Here is a 21435-nt window from a genome sequence, read left to right on the forward strand (position 1 = left end):
CCACAATACCACATAAAAGTGTGTGTGTGTGGGGGGTGAGTCCAATCTAGAATATTTAGTTATACAATCACTTATTAAAAGTTTATCACATGCAGGCATGGCGTGGGCATGTAAACAAAACAAACAATTAGAATATCAGTTCAGTAGGGATGATGGATGATAAGGAGAAAAGGAATATTTCAGTGAATGATGTCATGGAGGAGAGAAAGCCAGGTCTGTGATAGGCGTAGAAGAGGAAAGGGCAGCATTGATAGGGTGAGCAGAGAGCAAACCTCTGAGGAATTGAGGTTTCAGGTGAGACCTCGCCCTATAAGAATGCATGACCATATCAGATCTGGGGAACAGTGTTCCAGGCAAAGAGATGGGAAATTACACAGACTCTGAAGTGAGTCTCTGAGTAGAATATCTATAGCAAAAATATCATCTATTTTTTATGAGTGCATTATAGTTATATATAATAGTGGGGTTCAGTTTTGCATAATCCTACATGCATGGAATATAATGTGCTCCATTACAGTCCCCAGTACTTCCTCTTTCCCTCTTCCTCTTCCTGGTGCCCTCTCTCTCCCCCTTCCCCTGACACCCTTCCTCTATCTTACTTGTGTTCCTTCTATTTACCCTGTTTTTAAAATTGATGTTCTATAGTTGTACAGAAAGAAGGAATTCACCGCGGTGTATTCATATATGTACATGGCAAAATTTGGTAAATTTCATTCCACGGTTTCTCCCTTTTCCCTCCCTCCCCCTCCCCCTCAATTAGCATGATGGTCTCTAGTTCCATCTATTTGCCAGCAAATGCCATCATTTCATTCTTCTTTATGGCTGAATCAAGTCTATTATGTTTATATACCACATATTCTTTATCTATTCATCTGTTGACAGGCCCCTGAGCTGGTTCCATAACTTAGCTTTTGGGAATTGCACTGCTACAAACACTGGTATGCATATATCACAATAGTATGCTGACTTTAGTTCTTGTGGATAAATACCCAAGGAACGTACCATCTTTTAAAAGGACTGAGTTACCAAAATAAATTCATTTTTAGCCCATAGGGATAGTCTGAATAATTCATAGCAATAAACAGAGTTGGCCAAAAACTTGAATGGAAGAATGGAAAGGACCATTTCGGGACTTTGTTCAAAGAAAATGAAATTTAATGAAGAGAATGCTTCCCCGAACTCACAAAGGAGCAAAATCCAAAGCTGAATAGGGGATGGTCAAAATCTAGGTGGCAAGACTAATCTCGGAAGCCTATGGGGAGGTGTGGAGGCGGAAGGGGTCCTCCGGCTGGCTTGGAAATGAAACATGCTAGGAGCCAGGAAATGAGTCACTCTGGCTATGGCCATCCATGCCCCCGAGAAGGCCCTGATGATGAACCTCCTGAGCTGCGGGGGCAGAGGCATGTTGCTACCAACACATCAAAAAGCTTTGCATTTGGGGTCATCCTAATGTGCATCAAGTTCACTCAGCCATGTACGGAGACCGGGATGGGAGCTCCCAGACACAGCATACAGAACTCTTTCCTCTTTTCTTTCCCACCATCACATTTCTCTCTTCCCCATTCCCCCCTCCATTGAAGCGTAACAATAAAGGGAAGAGGAAATGCCATCGTACCAACTTCTGATAGCGGTTCCGTGGAGCCCAAGAACCAGAACTGTAATCTGAGTCACACAGGACACATGACAAGAGGGCCTGGCTTTCCCGCCTCATTGATTTAAGCAAATCTGGAAGTGTTCCCAGATTCTTAAGGTTAGAATGGTATCAGGGTGTCCCCATCCAACAATGTTGTGACCTGTGGGTCCCACCTGCCCTCATGCCTTTACTTTCTCCCATTTAAAAAGTGTCAGAGTCACAGGAAGTGGTTGAAAATCCTCTCTAGGGGCTGGGGTTGGGGCTCAGTGGTAGAGCCCTTGCCTAGCATGTGTGAGGCACTGGGTTCGATTCTTAGCACTGCATATAAAACAAAATAAATAAAATAAAGGTCCAACAAAATAAAGGTCCAAAAAATAAAAAATAAAAATAATTTAAAAAAGAAAGAAAATCCTCTCTAGTGCTAGTGTCATAAGGTTTAAAATGTGGGACATTCAAAATAGGGAAAAGACAACCACAGAATGGGAAAAAAAACATTGCAATATTCTGATAAGGTTCTAATATCTGGAGTATAGAAAGGAATCTCACAAATCACAACAAAAAAACAACCCTCTTTTAAAGAAGCCAAAGAATTCAAATAGACATTTCTTCAAAGAACAGATACATTACAAGTGTAGTAAAATACTTCCAAATTCAATATTTTACACTGGTTAATTCTAGTATAATTCTAGTACATGGATTTTTATTTCACTTTTTTTTTAAATGTTCATCTTTTCCTCAAATTGGATAACTGGTCAGCAATAGGAAACTGAGTACGCTGTCACAGTCGTGAAATGAATACAGCCTTCAAGATCTTCTACAAATAAAACCCCTTGTAGATGTGGGCAAGTCCTTTCATTCTCATGAAACCAGGGTCTTGAAACTTGTAAATCTCTCCTTCCTCCGTAATGAAGTGGTCGGCCTCGCTCTCTCTGTGGACAATAGGACCAAAGTCTGGGAAAAAGGAAGAGTCAAGAATTGACAGAACATGGTCCAAATTAAACAGGGAGATCTGTTCTTATTTATCTCCCAACTTTTAAAACTTGCCACTAGTTAAAATTGAGGTTTTACAATATTCAGTCCTCTGGGTTATCTAGGGAAAAAAAAAAAAAACTGACATTGTGGTGACCCTGGCCCAATGACTATGTGGTAACAATCAGCTGAGATTGACAGCAGGTGCCCCCTTGAGACCAGTCAAGGATTCTCTGTCCTTTTTATCCCACTGGGTTACCTGCCAGGTTATTAGCCCTTCCTCCTCCCCTCTTACCCCCACCCCCTTCACCACTAATGAAGAGAAGCTTCACCTTTAGAAGCTACTCTGAAGACCTTATGAAGTCCCCCCCGTTAAAATGTTAACTTTGCCATCTGGAGGAAAGGGCAGAAGTCCATGGTGCCACAACTTGTTCCCATAGTGGAGAAGAGGGGTACAGGTAAGGATCCCTTAATTTGCAGGTGGGACAGAGGCTGAGGGGAAAAGGCCAGATGATAAGATCTTGCCAGGCTGGTGGCAGTGTCCCAGCCTGGGGGGAGGGATGGGGGTCCGAATGCAAAGCAGACTTCTCCTCTCCTTCGAAACTCCCTATTCCTCTGTCACAATTTACACTGGGGCTGTCCCCCTTCCCAGGTTGGAGTGGCCGGCCTAAAAATGGTGTCCTGTACGCTGTCTCCTGAATGCTTTGCCTCCTAGAGTGCCACTCCACCCTACAAGTCCAGGTACCACAAAAACTCCCAGCTGTCCTATTCCTGCCCAGTGATCACAATAGTGCCCCTGTTATGTAACCCAGCACCCATGAGTCCTTGCTTTTATTTTGCCTTCTTTTTCTTCCCCCAATGTGGAAGGAAACAAGGAGGTGGGGATCATCATCCCAGACTCTGGAAGTTTAGGTGTCCTTTACAAAATGGAAAGGGACTACCCCAAAGTCAGGAAATAACCAATAAGGGGCAGAAAAATTCTTGCCCCACAAGATTTGTAGACCTAATAAGGCTTTTCTTAGATTAGAGTGAAGTGTTTCCCTTTACGGAGAAGTTTCCAGATGCCAGCTAGTGGCCGCTTTCCCAAAGCTCTAAGGGCAGTTATGATCTTGATCTGATAAAACTTTTTATTGGGCTTGTTTTGCTCTTCTGATTTTTGAGTAGGAATGTTTGGCCTCTTCTCTGAAATATTGTTCCACCAAGCGTTGTCGTGAACTTGAAGAATGCAAGTTGTGAACTTCATTTGCTGTCATCTGTAAGGTGCCAAATTCAGACTCCTTGAACACTGGGGTTAGAATCTATCTGAACAATTAGTTGTAATCTTACAGATTTTACTAGAGAAGCCACAATGGGAAATAGTGTGTGGATTTGGAAAAGTCACTTTATCCTTTGGGAGCTTCCATTTTTCTCTTCTGTGAAATAAAACTTCACAGCATTGACTGAATTAAATGAACTGAACCATGCAAAAGCCCCAGCCCAGTCCCTGGGCACAGTCAGTGCTCATTTGCTGCTATGCTTATCCTAACCAAGACTGAAAGTAATGAGGCAACAGCAGGGGTATATTCCTAGGACCTGCCCCCGAGTTAGTTCCTCCTATTGGAATGGTTTGAAGCTGAACGGCTGGGAACTACAAGTTGGGTTGGGGAAGCTTCTGTGGATTTAATTCCTTGAGATCTTTTCCTGTTCTAAATCTTCAGGGCTTGCCATTGAAGATTGTTGAGTCCATTTGCCAGCACCCTTTCTGAGTACTGGCTAATGTTTGCCTCGTGGAAAGTCGATTCCTTGGGGCTCCCCAGGGCAGAGGATATTAAACATAGAAAATTGTAATGCTGTTGATCTCAGAGAACCTCTTGACGCTCAAAAAGAGAAAGCAACATGCAAGGCATATCTGGAAAACAGGAAACGTCCGGAGTGCAAAATGATTTATTTCTAAAACCTGTGACGTCACCTCTCTGGAGCTCTGCTCTTCTGTTTGGTTTATACTGGGGGAAAATCCAATGGGAAGAGTCCTCCTGACCCTCTATCGGGCTGGGCTGGGAAAGCTGCCTGGTGCACCCTCCTCTACCAGCTTATGTTGGGTCCAGCAGGCCTTCTCTAGGCTCTGTGGGCCAAAAGCAAAAGGGCAGTCATTTCTCAAAATTGCCTGGGAAATGATTAACTGGTTTCCTTTGATCCCTTCTGCCTTGTGCCAGGACAGTCAAGTGGCCCGGGGTGGAGAACACACTCTATTCTTTCCAACATTACTAAGGTAAATATTGGAAGCAAAGCCACTAGAGAGATCTAGCTGTATTTGGAGAATTTGAGTGTGTGTGTGTGTGTGTGTGCGCGCGCGAGTGTGTATGTGTGTGAAACTTCTGTAAACAGAAGTATTGAGTAAAAAAAAATACTGCCACTTCCTCTAACTTTTTCTTTCTCGCTATGTTTTTTTTAAGGTCTGAATTTCCTGCTGCTATTCACAAAGATGCTTTTTATCTTTAATTTTTTATTTTCCCCACTGCCAACCCCTGCACTGATCTGCCTCCTGACATTCGGAGCTGCTATCTTCCTGTGGCTGATCAACAGACCCCAGCCAGTCTTACCTGTCATTGACTTGGATAATCAGTCTGTGGGAATCGAGGTAATTTTCCAGTCATCCTTATAGTTTGTCAACCTTAACTAAGCACAAACGACAATTCAAAACCCAGGGATAACTCACTCAGAAAGGGGACAGAGATTCGATGTAGCTTGGGAAAGTGAAGAGTTTACTGATCAACAGACAATCTACAAATTTAAATTTCTAATACTAGCACATTTCCTCTTGAAACAAAATAAAGCCACAGCTTGATTGTGGGAGGCCAGTAATCTAGATCAAAAGCTGGCAAACTAGATCAAAGGCTGGCAAAATATAGCCCTTGGGCAAAATAGACCTTTTTTGTGAAACTGGCAATCCAAGAATAATTTTCATATGCTTAAAAGGATAAGTAAAAAACAAACAAAAAGGACAGATGACGTAATATTCCACTAAGGCCACCTTTTCATTAGCTAGCTGTATAGGAGAGGTTCGCTCGTCATTGGTGTAGATGGCGGAGCGGGAGGACATTTTCATAGAAATGTCTTAAGAGTGGCAAAGAAGTCATTGCCTGGAGTTGATTCCACTTTGAGTTTAATATTCATTCTTCTTAACACTGGCAGAAGTTGAACTGGGCTCCTTCCCCAGGGCTTTCAGTAGGCTACCTGGCTTTCTGCTGTATCTCTGAGCAAATTGAAAGCTTCAAGGATATTGTCTTCATCTTTTCTGCCTTCTGCCTCTATGAATAGCATCGTCCATTTTTATCATACACCCTCTTCAGAGAAAAAAAAAAAAGCATTCTCGTTCCTTTGCAGACTGACTCCTTCTGTTCTTTTGACAGTCTTCTTTCATCCACTCGGGAATCTTACTTCAAGGCTCCCCACCCCCACCTCCTGGTACATTTCCACGTTCAGGGTCTCATTGCCATCTCTCTACCCTGCTGCTTCAGGCTGCCCTCTCCCCTCAACCCTTCCCTTTCCCACCAGAGTACTTAGGAGCAGTCTGCCGATTTCCTCTTCTGAACCTCACCCTGTCCCCAGACTGACCTTTTATCACTCTCATCTCCTCGAAGAGCTCTGGGTCTTCCCAACCTACCCTCCAAAGTCAATGGCTCCTCTTTCATCCTTCCTCTCAATTGACTTGACACTTCTTTCTTGCAACTCCTCCTCCTTATCTTCTAATAGCCTTCATGAGGTGATTTCCAGACTCCAAGGAAGTCTTCCTCTGCTACTTAGGCTCTTTCCCTTCCTCTTCCTAGGGTCTCCTTCTCAGCATGCCTTGACTCCTCTAAAGCAGAGGTTGGCAAACATTCTGTAAGGGCCAGGCCATTCGGTAACTACTTAATGCTGCACTTAAGTACTTCATACTTTCCCGAGTGAAAGTATCAGACGACATGTAAATAAGTGAGCTTGACTGTGTTCCAATAAAGCTTTATTAATAAAAGCAAATGGTAGGCCAGATTCAGCCCACAGATTGAAATCCGTCAGTCCTTTCTCTAAGCCCTTATAGCTGAGAAAACATCTCTGCAATGACTTGAAAATGTTCCTAAAGACTGTGACACACCTGCCTCTGACTTTCTAGTTCCAGTTTCATTGCTGCTCCAGTCACTCAAGCTCTGCACGTCTCTATTGCACATCTCTTCCCGCATGCACACCCGCACACGGCCTTGATCCTCAAGTTCCATCTGGTATCTCTAGACGGGTACCTCTCTGCTCCCTTTTTCTCCATCGCCATGTTCTCTAGCTGCCCATCAGACTCTGCATGTGACTTTTGGCCCTGATGTCTTAGTTCAGGTGTAATTTCACCCTGATTTATCTTTCCTCTTTCTCTCCTCTACCTTATCCAAACCGCACGTGACTGGTCAATGTCTAGTTATCCTCAAAGTCTCTATTAAAATATCCTTTCTTTTCTATTACCTTTATGCTTCATACAGAATTGTTTGTTTGTTTCCCAGATTGTGTGTGTTTTTTCATTACAACACGCACATTCCAGTTTGTTTTTCCCTTCTTACCCAATTACATCCCCAAAACCCTGGTTTGTGGTAATTGAGGGGGAACCCTTTTGTCCTAACTCTCACCTCCAGTGTTTGTGTGGTGCCTGGAACACATAGTATGCATTTAGTGCATGTTTGAACTTGGTGTGACTTATTTTTAAAGATGCAAAACGATGCCTATCATCTCGCCTCTGCATTCACATACATGCCAGGGGTTACCAAAACATAATTGTGACAATCTTTATTTAGATTATCAAAACATTGATTGAATGGTAAAGGGAACATTCCCATGACCTCAAAAATCAGCATTTATGTTCTCTTCTGTTCAATCCGTGAAGGTTTTGGAATGAGAGACTTGGACTTGGCCTCAATTCTGTCTTGTGTCTTAGGGAGGAGCACACAAATGTAGTTACCAGAACGACAATGAGCTGATGCGCTATTACTTCCCAGATGCCAAGACGGTGTATGAAATTTTCCAAAGAGGACTCGCTGTGTCTGGTAAGCCTGGAAGTCTGGCTTCACTTGGTGGGGACTGAGGTGGACTCTGCCTACCTTCTCCTTCCCTGTCTCACTTCTAAAACTCCAGCTATTTGGATGCCACAGTCCAAGTAGAATCGCAACATATGAAGTACAGGCGACATTAGCAAAGGATCGGGATGTATGCTGGAAACAGTGTAGGGCAGATGTGGATTGAAACCCACTTCTTTCATTTCTACCTGTATAACCTGGCACTTTGCTTCTCTGAATCTGTTCCTCATATAACACAGGAAGAAATCTTTCTGCCACACTGTCATTAAGGAGTTGGGACAATGATGTGTCATTGTTCTGCTGAACTCGCCAGCACCTTACATTTGTTTAGGAATATGCTTTTCATGAATGTACTTCCTTGCATTTGTGCCTGGAACGTTTGAGTCAGGACTAGCTCTTAGGACTCCTGACTTCTCACCTGTCATTTACCCAATACAACGCTCCAGGCCCACACTGCCGCTCTGAGTATCACAGAAAGCATTTTTTTCTGGGCTTTCTTGGAAACAATACCAAATAGACTTTGATAAGTTTGTTTGGAGCAGATCAAGCCTTTATGTCTCTATCACTGCACACAATGCTAGGCACCCATGTTTTCCTGGCTTACAGCTCTCACTATACATTTTTTCTTCTAGGTGACATTGTGCCAGGTATAGGTTTGCCTAGGGGGCCTCTTATCCCTCCTTTCCCTTTTGCCTGTTAACTATGATTGTGACGATGTTAATAGCCAACTCCCATCAAGTGCTCACTATGCAATAGCAATAGGTACTACACATGTATTATTTATTCATCCTTCCCTCGACTCTCAGGATCAGCTACTGTCACCCCCATTTTTACAGATGAGGAAATGAAGACTCAGAGTTTCTAGGGCATTCCCCAGGTCATAGAACCAAAAAATGTTGGAGCTGATACTGAAACCTAAGTCTGTATGACTAAATTGTTCTTCTTGAGGTCAGTTCTCAAGTATTTGATTAAAAAGTTACTCCTCCAGACAGTGAAAGTTTAATTGTAAAGAAAACTTCTATTGAAGGCTCCACAGGGGGCTACACTTTGTATTCATTTGTTTGTTAGCAAATAACAAAACACAAACCAAACTGAACTTTAGTTTCTTTCCTTCTCTGGCAACTGCAGATAGAAGATGGCTGAAATAGCAGGATTTCCTTTGGGACTTTCTGGTTTTATTCATTGAGCATGTGTTATCATTTTAACCCAAAACAAGTCATTTAGCATCTGATATGTGGCACATGAGATACCTCATTTAGGATTTTTTTCAATGCTAAATTAAAATTAAAGCAGTAATAGTAAAATAGTTCTTAAACCAGGCGTGGGGGCACATCCCTATAATCCCAGCTACTCAGGAGGCTGGCAGGAAGATCGCACGCAAGTTTGAGGCCAGCCTGGGCTACGTAAGGAGACCCAATCTCAAAATCAATCAATCAATTAATCAATGATTTCTTTTTTTCTTTTTCTTTCTTTCCTCTTTTTACTTTCCAAACTATGTCTGTAAAATATCTTATGTAAGCAGGCATGAAAAGGGATTTGGCTAGTTCCATAGAAAAATGATATTTCTGAGAAAAAAAGGAAAAAATGACACTTCTGGTTTCATCTAGGACTGAATACAACCAGACAGAATATATTCTTTTAACTCCTAGCCAATAATTTATTTATGTTGAGAATCACCTGGGGATATTGTTAAATTAATATATCTTCTGATTTCACCTTGATTCCACTGGGTCAGAATTCTAGATGGTGAGACCTGACACTCCCTAGGGTGTGTTGAAAATACAAAGCTTCAGGGGAATTCTGTATATCAGAGTTTAAATCCTCCTTAGCATAGGGTGGCTACTTTGTCCAGAAGCTGTGAGTGGGTGACGTTAATCAAAGGCTTATGTTGCCTGGTCAGGAGTTGGGCTAATGGGCTAAAGCTGACTAGGGCAGAGTTTAATGAGACCTGAGTTGTTGCCCTTTGGTACCAATCATTTGACTTGCCCCTTGGGCAGGGGCCTCTCCTAGCATTTGCATTTATCAGGAAGTGATAGGAGACGTAGTCTACTTCTTCCATATTCATCAGCTCTACTGCTTACTGGGCAAGCCTGAGGAAGCTGTCCCAGTCCTTCATAATTCTTAGTACCAATTGGGGATGACAGTCACTGGGAAGACCAAAAGAGTGACTGTGCTTGGCATGCAGTAAACATTCAATAAACAGCAGCTCTCAGTAGTGACTAAGGTCAGGACAGACAAGCTCATTGGTAGACCACCAGAAGTGCACCCCCAGGGAGCAGTAGCTCTAAAGGGCTGGCTGGTCATGACTTGCCAGCTCAGGGAACAGAACAGCCTGAGACTTAACTTCTGGAGCTTTCATGCAGCTGTTTAACAGGAAAAAAAAAGTACCAATGTTTCCTATGGACAGTCTCTTTATTCACTTTTTATATCTCTTTAATCAGAGTGACTATCTCTTTCCTGCTTTCCTTCCTTTTTCCCTCCGTCACTTGGTTGAGAGATTCATTTATTTGCTTCTGAGTTCCTAGTAACCCTCCTCTGAAAGCTTCCGTTTGGCAAGACCTGAATTCCTCTCAGCAATTTGGCTAACTCCTCTATATAAAATTTCCTTCCCTTCTATTTTTCCATTAAGAACTTGGCCCCACTCCAATTTAGATGTGGTCGCTTCTCAGTCACCTACAGTGTTTTCATAGCCCAATGCCACTGCACCCCTGGCTGAGCTGGACGAGTGGAGATAACTACTCTAGGAAGTAGATAGATGTTCCCAGATTTATTTTAAATTTAGATAAAACTGAGTAGCTGAGTTCAGAAGTTTAATTCTCTATCATCACTTCACTAGTTTGTTAAATGATGCTTAGACTTTAACTTCTCAAACTGGTCAAACCAGAAAAACATTTTTAAAATATGTTATTTACTGTCTGTGAGTGGGTGATAAAACTTGATATGTCATTGGTGGGAGAAAAGTAAATGATCCTAACTACTCCACCAAAAAGTGTGATGCCAGGTGACAAAAGCCCCACTCCTCTTCCCAACCCACTTATTTTATTCTGGGGGACTGTTTTAAGAAAACATTCTAAATTTGAATTTATCAATTTGAAAATATTTGTTGTATTATCAACCTTGGAAATGACCTCTAAATACCCACAATGAGATAAAATCAGCAGAGCACTTCATCCAACTGACATTGAAATCTCTACAGAGAAGTAATGTGTGAACATTTATATCAAACCGGGAAAGAAAGGGTACCAAATTATTCATTCCAGATATGCAAGTAAGCATAACTATAACACTATGCAAAGGAACTGTGAAAGAAACTTATGGTATTTGTGTGATCATAATGAATATTCATATTTGAATTGTTTCTGTATTTTTACAAATATATATATTTGGGGGATGGTACTGGGGATTGAACTCAGGGCCACTCGACCACTGTGCCACCTCCCAGATCTGTTTTGTATTTTATTTAGAGAAAGAGTCTCACTGAGTTGCTTAGCGCCTTGCTTTTGCTGAGACTGGCTTTGAACTCACAATTGATCCTCCAGCCTCAGACTCCAAAGCCACGGGGATTACAGGCATGTGCCACTGTGTCTGGCTACAAGCATATATTTCTTTTATTATAGGGAAACTCAATCCAAGATTATTCAATACTGGATGTTGGTGTTCACTTGTAGACTTTTATTTGGCCACATTATGTGGACTAGGCCATATAGTATTACAAATGTTTTGTAATATTTCCTAATTGTTTTAAGCATAATTTCTAGGACTCTCTGCTTTTGATAAACAAGTACTCACTGCCTTTGAATTTCCTGGACATATAGAGAAGCTCAGATTCTTGCTGGAGTTATCCTTCATGCCTGCTCTCTTCTGGATCCCCCTTTATCTTCTCTGGTCTAAGTCATCTGCAAATAGAGTTGATTTTTTTTTAATGTTATTTTTAGACAATGGACCCTGCTTGGGATACAGAAAACCAAACCAGCCCTATAAGTGGCTATCCTACAAACAGGTGAGTCAGGCCCATGGTTTTAGAAAGATTGTTTTGCTCTTATATCCTGAGCTAATTTAGTCTTTTAATCTTGACCTCTTCTCTTTCTCTGTCTCTCCTCTCTTCTCTTTTGTAGGTATCTGATCGAGCAGAGTACCTGGGCTCCTGTCTCCTGCACAAAGGATATAAGCCAGCACCAGACCAGTTTGTTGGCATCTTTGCTCAGAATAGGCCAGAGGTAACTATGTTGAAACTGAACATAGCCTAATGCCACTGCTCCCCTGGCTGAGCTGGATGAGTGGAGATAACTACTCTAGGGAGTAGATAGATGTTCCCAGATTTATTTTAAATTTAGATAAAACTGAGTAGCTGTGTTCAGAAGTTTAATTCTCTTATGGTCACTTAAAATAAATTATTTTCCCCCAATGCAGCTTTGTCACTTGCTGATGGATCACCAAAACTATTTTAAAATTTCATACTGCTTATTCTTCTGTCTGAAAGAGCTATGACTCAGAGCCTCCTTAATTCCTGGTTGAATGCCCAGTGCCCTAGTCTGGGTGTTTGGACTTTTGTTTCCTAGTGCAGCATGGATCATTTTAAATCAGTCTGATTATTATATGAGGAAAATAAGGACATTATGAGGCACTGCCAAATCCAATCTCAAAGGTGTTGTAGAAAGGGATGTGTTAGTACTAGAACTGCAAGCTTGCACATTGTACTCAAACTGGTCAACCAACCCACCTGTCACTATCGAGTCTGCCCATTGCCGTCTTTGCGGTGTGTTGGAAGCCGATGTTACACATTAAGATGATTTAAACTAATCTTATCTTCATTGAAGTCATTATGCCCAGTGTCCTCTGGGAAAATTTTTGTGTGGTTGATATGCTTGCTGGAGCCAGTTGCTTTAGCAAGAGTTTCAGTTCATGCCCCAAAGCACTGGCTGTACTTGTTGGTGAATCTACCTTCTCCAGGCATGTTACATTCAGCCTCAGTAAGAGGGTCCTTGGTTGTAGTTCAGGAACTTAACACCAAGCAGAGTGTGTTCATCTGGTAGGGTGCTGCAATAAAGCACACAAGATTAGGAGTAGGGAGGTTTGGTTTCTCCGGAGGCCTCTCTTCTTGACTTGCAGGTGGCCACTTTCTCGTTGTGTTTTCACATGGACTTTGTGCATGTGCATGTGCATCCCTGCTATTTCTTCTTTTTGTCAAGGACACCAATCCTATTGGATTAGGGCTGCATTATTAGGATCTCAGTTAAGCATAATTATTTCCTATAGGTAATTATCCATCTCAAATAGTCATACTGGGAGTTAGGGCTCCAACATGAATCTGGGGGAAGTATATGTGGGGGGATGGGGGGAATCAGCCTTCATACTAGACCAGCATTTAAGGGCCACCACTAGCAGATTTTGACCTATCTTTCCAATTTTATTCCTTGTCACCCTTCATGTTTGCTAGTCTGTAGACACACTATGTCCTGTCTTCTTGTCTTTCTTCATCCCTTTCTTTGAATGCATTCTCTTCCTCCATCTCCATAACCAGACCCTTCCAGCCCTCTAACATTCTGTCCAATTTCCATCTCTTTCCCTAAAGCAGTCCCCAGATAGCCATGACCTTGAAGTGATCTCTGCTTTACCTGCCTCTTATGGGTGCAATGGACCACACTCTGCCTTTGAATAATGGTCTACCTTCATATTGTGGTTCTCTGCACCCATCTTTTTTTTTTTTTTAGAGAGAGAAAGAGAATTTTTTAATATTTATTTTTTATTTTTCGATGGACACAACATCTTTATGTGGTGCTGAGGATGGAATCCAGCGCCCTGCGCATGCCAGGCGAGCACGCTACTGCTTGAGCCACATCCCCAACCCCTCTGTACCCATCTTATCTTGCTGATTTAACTAAATAATTTATAGCAGTATCAGTGACAGTCTCTAAGGCCAGCTTCACAGAGTTGTTCTTTTCTTCTTTTTTTTTTCTTTTTTACATAAATATACCAAATAAGCATTTGTTGACTGAGTGTCTGAATTAAATACTTCTCAGAGTCAATGTCCAGGGCTTACTTGAACTTCTCTTCCCACAGTGGGTCATCTCCGAATTGGCTTGTTACACATACTCCATGGTTGCAGTCCCCCTGTATGATACCTTAGGAGCAGAAGCCATCATATACATTGTCAACAAGGGTAAAAGTTTGCTATTACGTTACAACTTCATTCTTTCCCAATGCTGAATGATTCTTCAATTTCTACTTTTTGCTTTGTTTTATTTTATCATTCTTGAAATGCCTTAGTGAGACTCTCAACAACTGAGTGATGCCCTGCCTGAAAATTAAATCTGAAGGAAGGACTAGGGATATATCTCAGTGGTAAAATGCCCCAGTGTTCAATTTCCACCACAAAAAAAAAAAAAGAAAAGAAAAATGCCATGGTTAAACAAGTCCATGTTCAATGGGAAAGTAGCAGCCCTTTTATATATCCAAGATGTTACTTTTTTATCACAAAACTAGAAGATTGAACAACAGACATCAAAGAAGCTTTCTATTTTTGCAAACAAGTATCAAAAAAAATGCCAACATTTAAGAACCAAGCAATGCTTGTCTAGTGAAAGTTTCCCCCTCTTTTCTCTCCTACACCCTCCTCAAAATAAAACCTGTGGACAGGACCCTACCTCAGCTATCCATACATGTTGTCTGACTGATTTCCGAAGTAGAAGGAATTTCATGGCTCCTCAGAAGCTGTCCATGTATTGGCAGCAAGCAGGAAAACTAGGTGCTTCTGTTTCAGTGCAGCTCATTCATTATCAATGGAATGTTTCAGCGATTGCTCTCTAAATCTGACTTGCTGATGTAATCTTCTCTGGGGAATCTAGTAGTTTTGAAATTTTTTGAAAATCTGTTTCTTCTCATAAGACAATCAGATACTTAGCAGAGCAGGAGGGTGACCCCTGGCTCTAATTCTGCTTTCAGCTAATATCCCCACAGTCATCTGTGACACACCAGAAAAAGCCTCAGTCCTAATAGGGAATGTGGAAAAGGGCCTCATCCCAGGCCTGAAGATGATCATCCTCATGGACCCCTTTGATGATGAGCTGAAGAAGAGAGGAGAGCAGTGTGGAGTCGAGCTCCTCTCCCTGTTTGATGCTGAGGTAGGATGTTGAGGCAGCTTGCAGCTAGTAGGCTGCTCTAACATCATGAGCAATTTAAGGAACATCTACCCAAAGCCAGGGCTGCCGTTCTCCATAGGGTGGTATATGAGGAGTCAATTAGACTCATGCTCAGAAGCTTTAAGAATAATTTCTTCAAAACCAATCAGAAACCTACATCAGAGGAGGAGAAAGTTCTCTGACCAGTTGCACAGACTTCTAAGCAGAATGTGTGGATAGAGAGGTCAGCAGTTGCTAAGGATGTGGCTCCTGGAGCTAGGTTGCTGGGCTCCTGTTCCAGCTCCACATCTGTTAGGTGACATTAGGCAAGTGACTCCAAACCTCCCTTTCCCCACCCATTAAATGGAGATAAAAATAGGCCCTACCTCACAGGGGTGCTTAAAAGTCAAATGAGCACATGTAAATTACTCAGGGAAGTGATCAGCACTTTTTATGCCCTGACATGGGTAATTATTCCTATTATTCAAAGATTGAGTTCTGGTCCTAGATGTCTGATGATGAGTATGGTTGGAAGTGGGGACATTCAGGATCTGCCCTCTTTAGGTCAATATTCTGAAGAAACTTCATGTTCCTTCCTGGGGCTTCCGTTGTACCTGAATATTGGCTTCTGGGTTCCATCCAGGTTGGAATTTTGGTTATATTCCTATAGAGTGTTCTCGTGGGAAAGGGAAAGAGAGGGCTGCATTTGTCACAAGTCTGTTCCAATGAATATCTCTCTCTCTCTCTCTCTCCCTCTCTCTCTCTCTCTCTCTCTCTCTCTCTCTCTCTCTCTCTCTCTCTCCTGTTCGTGTAGAATCTAGGCAAAGAAAACTTCAGAAAACCAGTGGTAAGTTTTCTCCTGCCTGAATTTGAGTCTTGCCATGGTCCACTCTCAAAGCTCATGGTAGACTAAGCCCCTGTGCTTCTCCCTCTAGCCTCCCAACCCAGAAGACCTAAGCATCATCTGCTTTACCAGCGGAACCACAGGTCAGTGCCACAAGGTCCTGCCAGGGTCCCTGGTCAGCCAGAAGCATGGTGGGCTACCAGGATCCCCATCCTTAGTTCTTACGTCCAAGCGTTTTGAATGTAGAGTCCCAAATAGAAAAAAAAAAAACCAAAAACATCAAACAGAAGTGAGTAGATTTCACTGAATACACATGGAGGTGTTTACATTCTATGGATGTCAGGGGCCTTAAAGATGATTTCATAAAGTCTATTTTCCCCCTCAACCTCTAACACTCTCTTTATTAGACACCACTGGGATGGTTCCATTCATTCCATCGGGGTAGCTCAGCGACAGTTCTTCACAATGGGCTGTGCTCCTCCCTGACATCTCCCCAGCTAGTAGAGTGCTTAATCATTTTACATGTAGCCCATGATGGTCTACAGTTACATCCATTCCAGGATCCCTGGTTTGTAAGGGTCATAGCAATACTATTAGGTAATGTTGTTGGATCTGAAGTCTTAGACATATGAACAGCACTGGAGGGATTTACTTGATTTTTTTCTTTTCAACCTTGTCGCTCTCTGAGATCGGGGCTCTGCCCTCGTGGCAGTAGAAAGTCAACAGTGCATCGAGTAGTAGACTCTCTGGGGCATTCATCATTCCTAAACAGAGGCATATACATCCACAAAAAGACAGTGACAGGGAAAAGTTCCTGGCTCTCTGAACAGAACCAATTGAATGTAGCTGCTTTCAAGGCCAGAGGCTATCTATTAGCTACATAAAAGGGCTTTCTTTGCACCTCTTATTTCCTACAGGTGACCCCAAAGGAGCGATGATAACCCATGAAAACATTGCTTCAAATGCTGCTGCTTTTCTCAGATGTCTGGAGGTCAGTGGTCATTTGAAAAAGAAGCCCTCATTAAAATGTGAACCAGTTATAAGATTTTTGTTCTTAAAGTTAGAAGAGACAGAGAAAAGGGTTGGGGGGGTGTTAGGTTAAAGGCCTGAGAATAGCCTTTGTCTGCAAGGCAGTTATGTTTTCAAGCCTTCATCTTTTAGGATCACTGCAAATCTTACTCTCTACGCAGTTCAAAGCAGCTCTTAGAGTTACACAGTGTGCAGCTCTGGCAGTCCCAAGAAGGGGTAGCTTTTAAATCTCTATTGGACGAGAAAGTTGGCATTAATCCACTCCTGCTCCTCTTTGTCCCCTGATCTACAGCATATTTTCCAGCCCACACCAGAGGATGTGACCATATCCTACCTGCCCTTGGCTCATATGTTTGAGAGGGTTGTACAGGTGAGTGTCCTAGGTTCCCAGCATGTGTGTGCAAAGGAGGGCCTGACTTGCTGGTCCCACGTGTATTCCAAGCTAGCGATGCAGCACTACAGCCTTCTCTGAACTGTGTCAGCCTCGGGGAGGGATTTGGCTCCCTTGAGTCCAAATCCTGGCAGGACCTCTGACCCCCTGCAGACTCTTCCTCTGTTGAGCCTGCATGTGCCCAAGGAGGCTCGTCCTTGCTTCTGTCTTCACAAGGTATGAGTCCAGTGATCCCCACCAGGGACTTGCATGTCTGCCCTGAATTCTGAGCTGACACCTGAGATACTGTGTTTCCCTTTTTACTTTATACTAGTTAGACTTAAAAAAAAAAAAAAAAAAAGATCTTGGGTTAGAGAAGAAGAGGCTCCCCATAGAGGGGCAGGGAAGGAATCTTTGATCCAGATGAGATGAGAGATGTCCCCAGGGATTTTTCACACCACATCTGAGTGTGTAAGATGGTGTCACCAGCACACCTGGTGCCAAGGAACATTGTGCTTCTGCCTTCTGGGAATGGACTCTGGGTTTTTTCAGCTGTTCTGAGGCTGATTTGATTTGGTTGATTGACCTTTCAAAAGCATAGGTATAGGTATGGTGGGAAAACCTCCTCTCTGCTCCCCTCTTCCATATTTCTTCATCCACCTTATTGTTGGTTGATGTATAAAATGTCAAAAGACGAGATTTAGTTGGTTGGACTAAAGCATTTACATGTAATTGATTTTTAAAAAATTGATTCTCGTGAACCTTTAAAATATTTTGACACTTCTGAAACAGGGGTGGTCTTAAAATTGAAGGCACGTCCCATTTTGACAGTTTTTCTTAGGGACACTTAATGAACCCTGTCTGATGAAGGATGATATTTTGGGCTGTTGCACAGAATTGTGGTGGAGTTGGGGCAGGACCTGGGATTCACAGTCTGTCTTATCTTTCCTGCCACCTCAATAGAAGTGAGTTCCCATTCTTTCTTGAGGAGGCTCTTGGAGTCCTGGGTTCCTTGACCTGGACAGGGGTGATGTACCAAGAAATGTGCCCAGCAGCTCATTCTCACTTCTTCATTCCCAGTCAAGACTGAAAGTGGTCCTGTGTTCTGAGCCTCCTCTTGGGTTCTGCTTCCAGGCTGTCCTTTACTCCTGTGGAGCCAGAGTTGGGTTCTTCCAAGGAGATATCCGGTTGCTGCCTGATGACATGAAGACACTGAGGCCTACAGTGTTTCCCACAGTGCCTCGACTCCTTAACAGGATCTATGATAAGGTACTGACCTGCTTGCTCTGAGATGGAGAGACCGTCTGCAATCTAGGCCCATGCTAGGGCTCTGAAGAACTGTGTAATATCAAGAAATTAGCTCCACCTCCACCCCCCAGTCTTCAAGTATCTGTTTAACGCCACACTTGCAACTTCTGCTATGAGAAACCACAATAAATGAAATCCCCTTTTCTCTGGGTAAGATTACTGATCTGAGGAGGGAGGTACTCAACTCAGACTTGAGGAGCCCCTTCATGTTCAGCCAACTTACTGGGAAGTTGTTACTCTGGTTTATATGTGCTTGTAATTGAGATTCTTGCCAAGGCACCAGGCCCTGTAATATACATTTCAAATGCATTCTCTCATTTAATCCTCACCAAAACAGAAAAGCACATTTCTTCCTATTTCTGATAATGAGGAAACTGAGCCTTGGAAGTTAAAGATTGCCCAGAGGCAGGCACATCTAAGGAGGAAAAGGGGCAGAATCATACTGTCACATCGTTGTTTTAGCTGTCATTGATCACTGCTCATTGGGGTTTGCAAAAGGTGATCTTTTCTTCCAATTCTAATTTTATCATTTCTCCTGCAGTCATTAGCTGAGATCTCATCACAAAGACTTAGCAAATATTTAATTCTTTCCTTTAATTAATCTGTCTTCAGAATAATGAATTGTTGTCCCAGCAATCTTCAAAAGTGATCATTGGAAGGTTTTTTTTTGTGTGTGTATTATTATGAATTCATGATTTTCATATTTGTTTAATCTATTTTAGACATTCTTTTTGATATTCAAATTGTCCCATCTTAGAAGTTGGGAACCACTATCAAGTTGCTCATGTGTCCTTCTGACATGATCCCAGTAGTCTTTGTTAGGTTCCTTGCTTTCTGATGTCCTAAGAACGTCTTATGTATTTCTCACCTAAGTCTTGGATTGACTACTTTCTCCAAGTTGCCATTGAAGCTGGGATTTGAAGACAGGTGGTATAAAAGCTTCTCGTAATTCCATAGTCTTGTGGAAATAATAAGTGACCATTTTCACATGCTTTGGACTCTACCTCTGAGATCCCAACTTTTACCCAATCACTCTTGGACTCTTACCAGAGGCCAAACTGGAGTGCCAGGTACAGAGCAGGCATGGTTCTAGAGCAGCGTGCATGGACATCGAAAGCCCAAATCTATAACAGAATTGTTAACAATTCTAACTGTTCTTCATTATACTATGTTATTATTAGATTGTGTTGTTATAGTTTTTCTGTTGTTGGACTTATTTTTTTTAGAAAGGTAGTATGTTATAATATTGTAATACCTAACATACAATTTGCTTCTAGAACTTATTTTTTAAATGGAGGGCTTTATTGACATAAATCTGTAATTCTAAGTCTTTGTTAGTGTCTTGTCAGCAAGAGAGTGAATTGTGTGACTGTTTAAGAAATCTCATATGGTTCAGAGACAGTGCAGGCAGCACTTATTGTAAGTCTTGGAGAAAGTGAAATCTTGGTAAAATGAAAATGTTATAAGCATGAATAGGGCCTAGAGCACAAGTTGCATTAGAAGGAGAGAATGAACAACCTTGATTGTTGGAGACCAAAAATAGAAACATAAACATAGAAGATGGCTAGAGAGATCTTCAAATTTTCAACTGAAGAGAACTGGATTTTTCTTGAATCTGAATTCTTGTACAGTGAAATCTGAAGGCTTGCGTATGGAGGTCAGGAGTTATTTGCATAAATACAGGAGTTTCTTTGAGCTACTTGGAAAAACTTTTCTTAGGGTAGGAGTCTGGTTATTATCACCCTGAAGACCAGGGAAATAATGTGAGCTGGGAAAATTGTGTCACATGGTCAAGGTCAATGAGGAGAAACCATTTAAGTAGCAAAGAGAATTATATTTTATATTCTTGGCTCAGGGCATTTTTGTTAATAGAGAAATATGGTAATTTTCCAAGATTAGGGTATGTAAACCTATCATAGGGGCAGGGGAAGGGAAAGGGGAGGTATTATTTTTAAAAGTCAGAATCTTTAGCCCTTCTTTGATCTGCTACATCAAAAGCTCTAGAGGGGTACCCACTGAGTTACTTCTTAATCTCTTTTTTTAACCTAGTGACTTTGTAGGTAGTCTTTCTTGATCACCTTTGGCTTATCTAAGTTGTGAAAGTTGTTTACCAAGGACCAGAAATCTGGGAGGGCCAGAGCTCTGAATGTAGATACTAAGTTCATTGCTTCCTAAGTGTCGCTGTGATTCTCTGGGCTCATTGTTAATTAGCAACCCAGTTCATGAACATGGGCATCATATGAAACTAGAAGGCATCATCTATGGTTTATTAATGACCTTAGTAAGTATCTCCAGTAGACGTCCTACTCAAAGGAGCTGTCACCCTGCAGGTACAAAATGAAGCCAAGACCCCCCTGAAGAAGTTCCTGCTGAACCTAGCTGTTTCCAGTAAATTCAATGAAGTGAAAAATGGCATCATCAGGCGTGATAGTATATGGGACAAATTAATCTTTTCAAAGATCCAGGTAAGTTGGGTAGGTCCTAGACAGAGCCAAGAAAATAGAGTTCAGCACTCTTTGTCCTTCCTCTCAAGTTTGAGCATTACTGTAACCAAGACTCTTCACCTTTTATATTCCTTTCATACAACTTTGCCACCAAAGAGATTTGGTCAAAAAGAATAAAACGGATTTTATGTAGGTACTAGAATTCTCTATTATTCTCCTGCATGGTCTGTTGAGATTATGAATAATTCAGGGGACCCCAAAATACAAATTATTTGAGGTACTTAAAAATATATATAAGCTCTGATTCTGGCCTGAATGGTGATAACGATAATAGCTAACCTTTTTGGTGCTTTTCCACAATGCACATAATCTAAGTGTTTAATTCTATAACAACATTGGGTAGGCTGTTATGCTTATTTTACACTGGAAGAAACTGAAGCCAAATAGAAAGGTTTCAACAGATCTTTTGTTTCTATTGAACAGGACAATCTGGGTGGGAGGGTTCGTGTCCTGATTACTGGAGCTGCCCCCATCTCCTCTTCGGTCTTGACATTCCTCCGGGCGGCAATGGGATGTCCGGTAAGATTTTGCTTTTGCACAAATAGAACTCACTACTAAAATAAAAATGAAAACACAATGAAATGTACCAGA

The 21435-nt window shown here is 42.0% G+C and overlaps 1 protein-coding gene across 14 annotated transcripts in view; it reads left to right on the plus strand.

Annotated features, from left to right (window-relative positions):
- The window catches only part of Acsl5 (acyl-CoA synthetase long chain family member 5), a 41557-nt gene that overhangs the window by 11528 nt on the left and 8594 nt on the right, over positions 1-21435 (plus strand). For 4 of the 14 annotated variants that reach the window (XM_076835245.1, XM_076835234.1, XM_076835247.1 and 1 more), the window contains 13 exons: positions 5035-5219; positions 7533-7641; positions 11607-11671; positions 11787-11888; positions 13732-13831; positions 14614-14792; positions 15604-15636; positions 15725-15776; positions 16551-16624; positions 16955-17032; positions 18167-18301; positions 20671-20805; positions 21268-21363. In XM_076835245.1, coding sequence (XP_076691360.1) covers positions 5064-5219; positions 7533-7641; positions 11607-11671; positions 11787-11888; positions 13732-13831; positions 14614-14792; positions 15604-15636; positions 15725-15776; positions 16551-16624; positions 16955-17032; positions 18167-18301; positions 20671-20805; positions 21268-21363 — 1314 coding nt within the window. In that variant the 5' untranslated portion in view covers positions 5035-5063. The other 10 variants (XM_076835243.1, XM_076835239.1, XM_076835238.1 and 7 more) reach the window with 8 other exon arrangements.

Source organism: Callospermophilus lateralis, chromosome 15, assembly GCF_048772815.1.
Source record: "Callospermophilus lateralis isolate mCalLat2 chromosome 15, mCalLat2.hap1, whole genome shotgun sequence".
In the NCBI taxonomy this organism is placed as follows: domain Eukaryota; kingdom Metazoa; phylum Chordata; class Mammalia; order Rodentia; family Sciuridae; genus Callospermophilus; species Callospermophilus lateralis.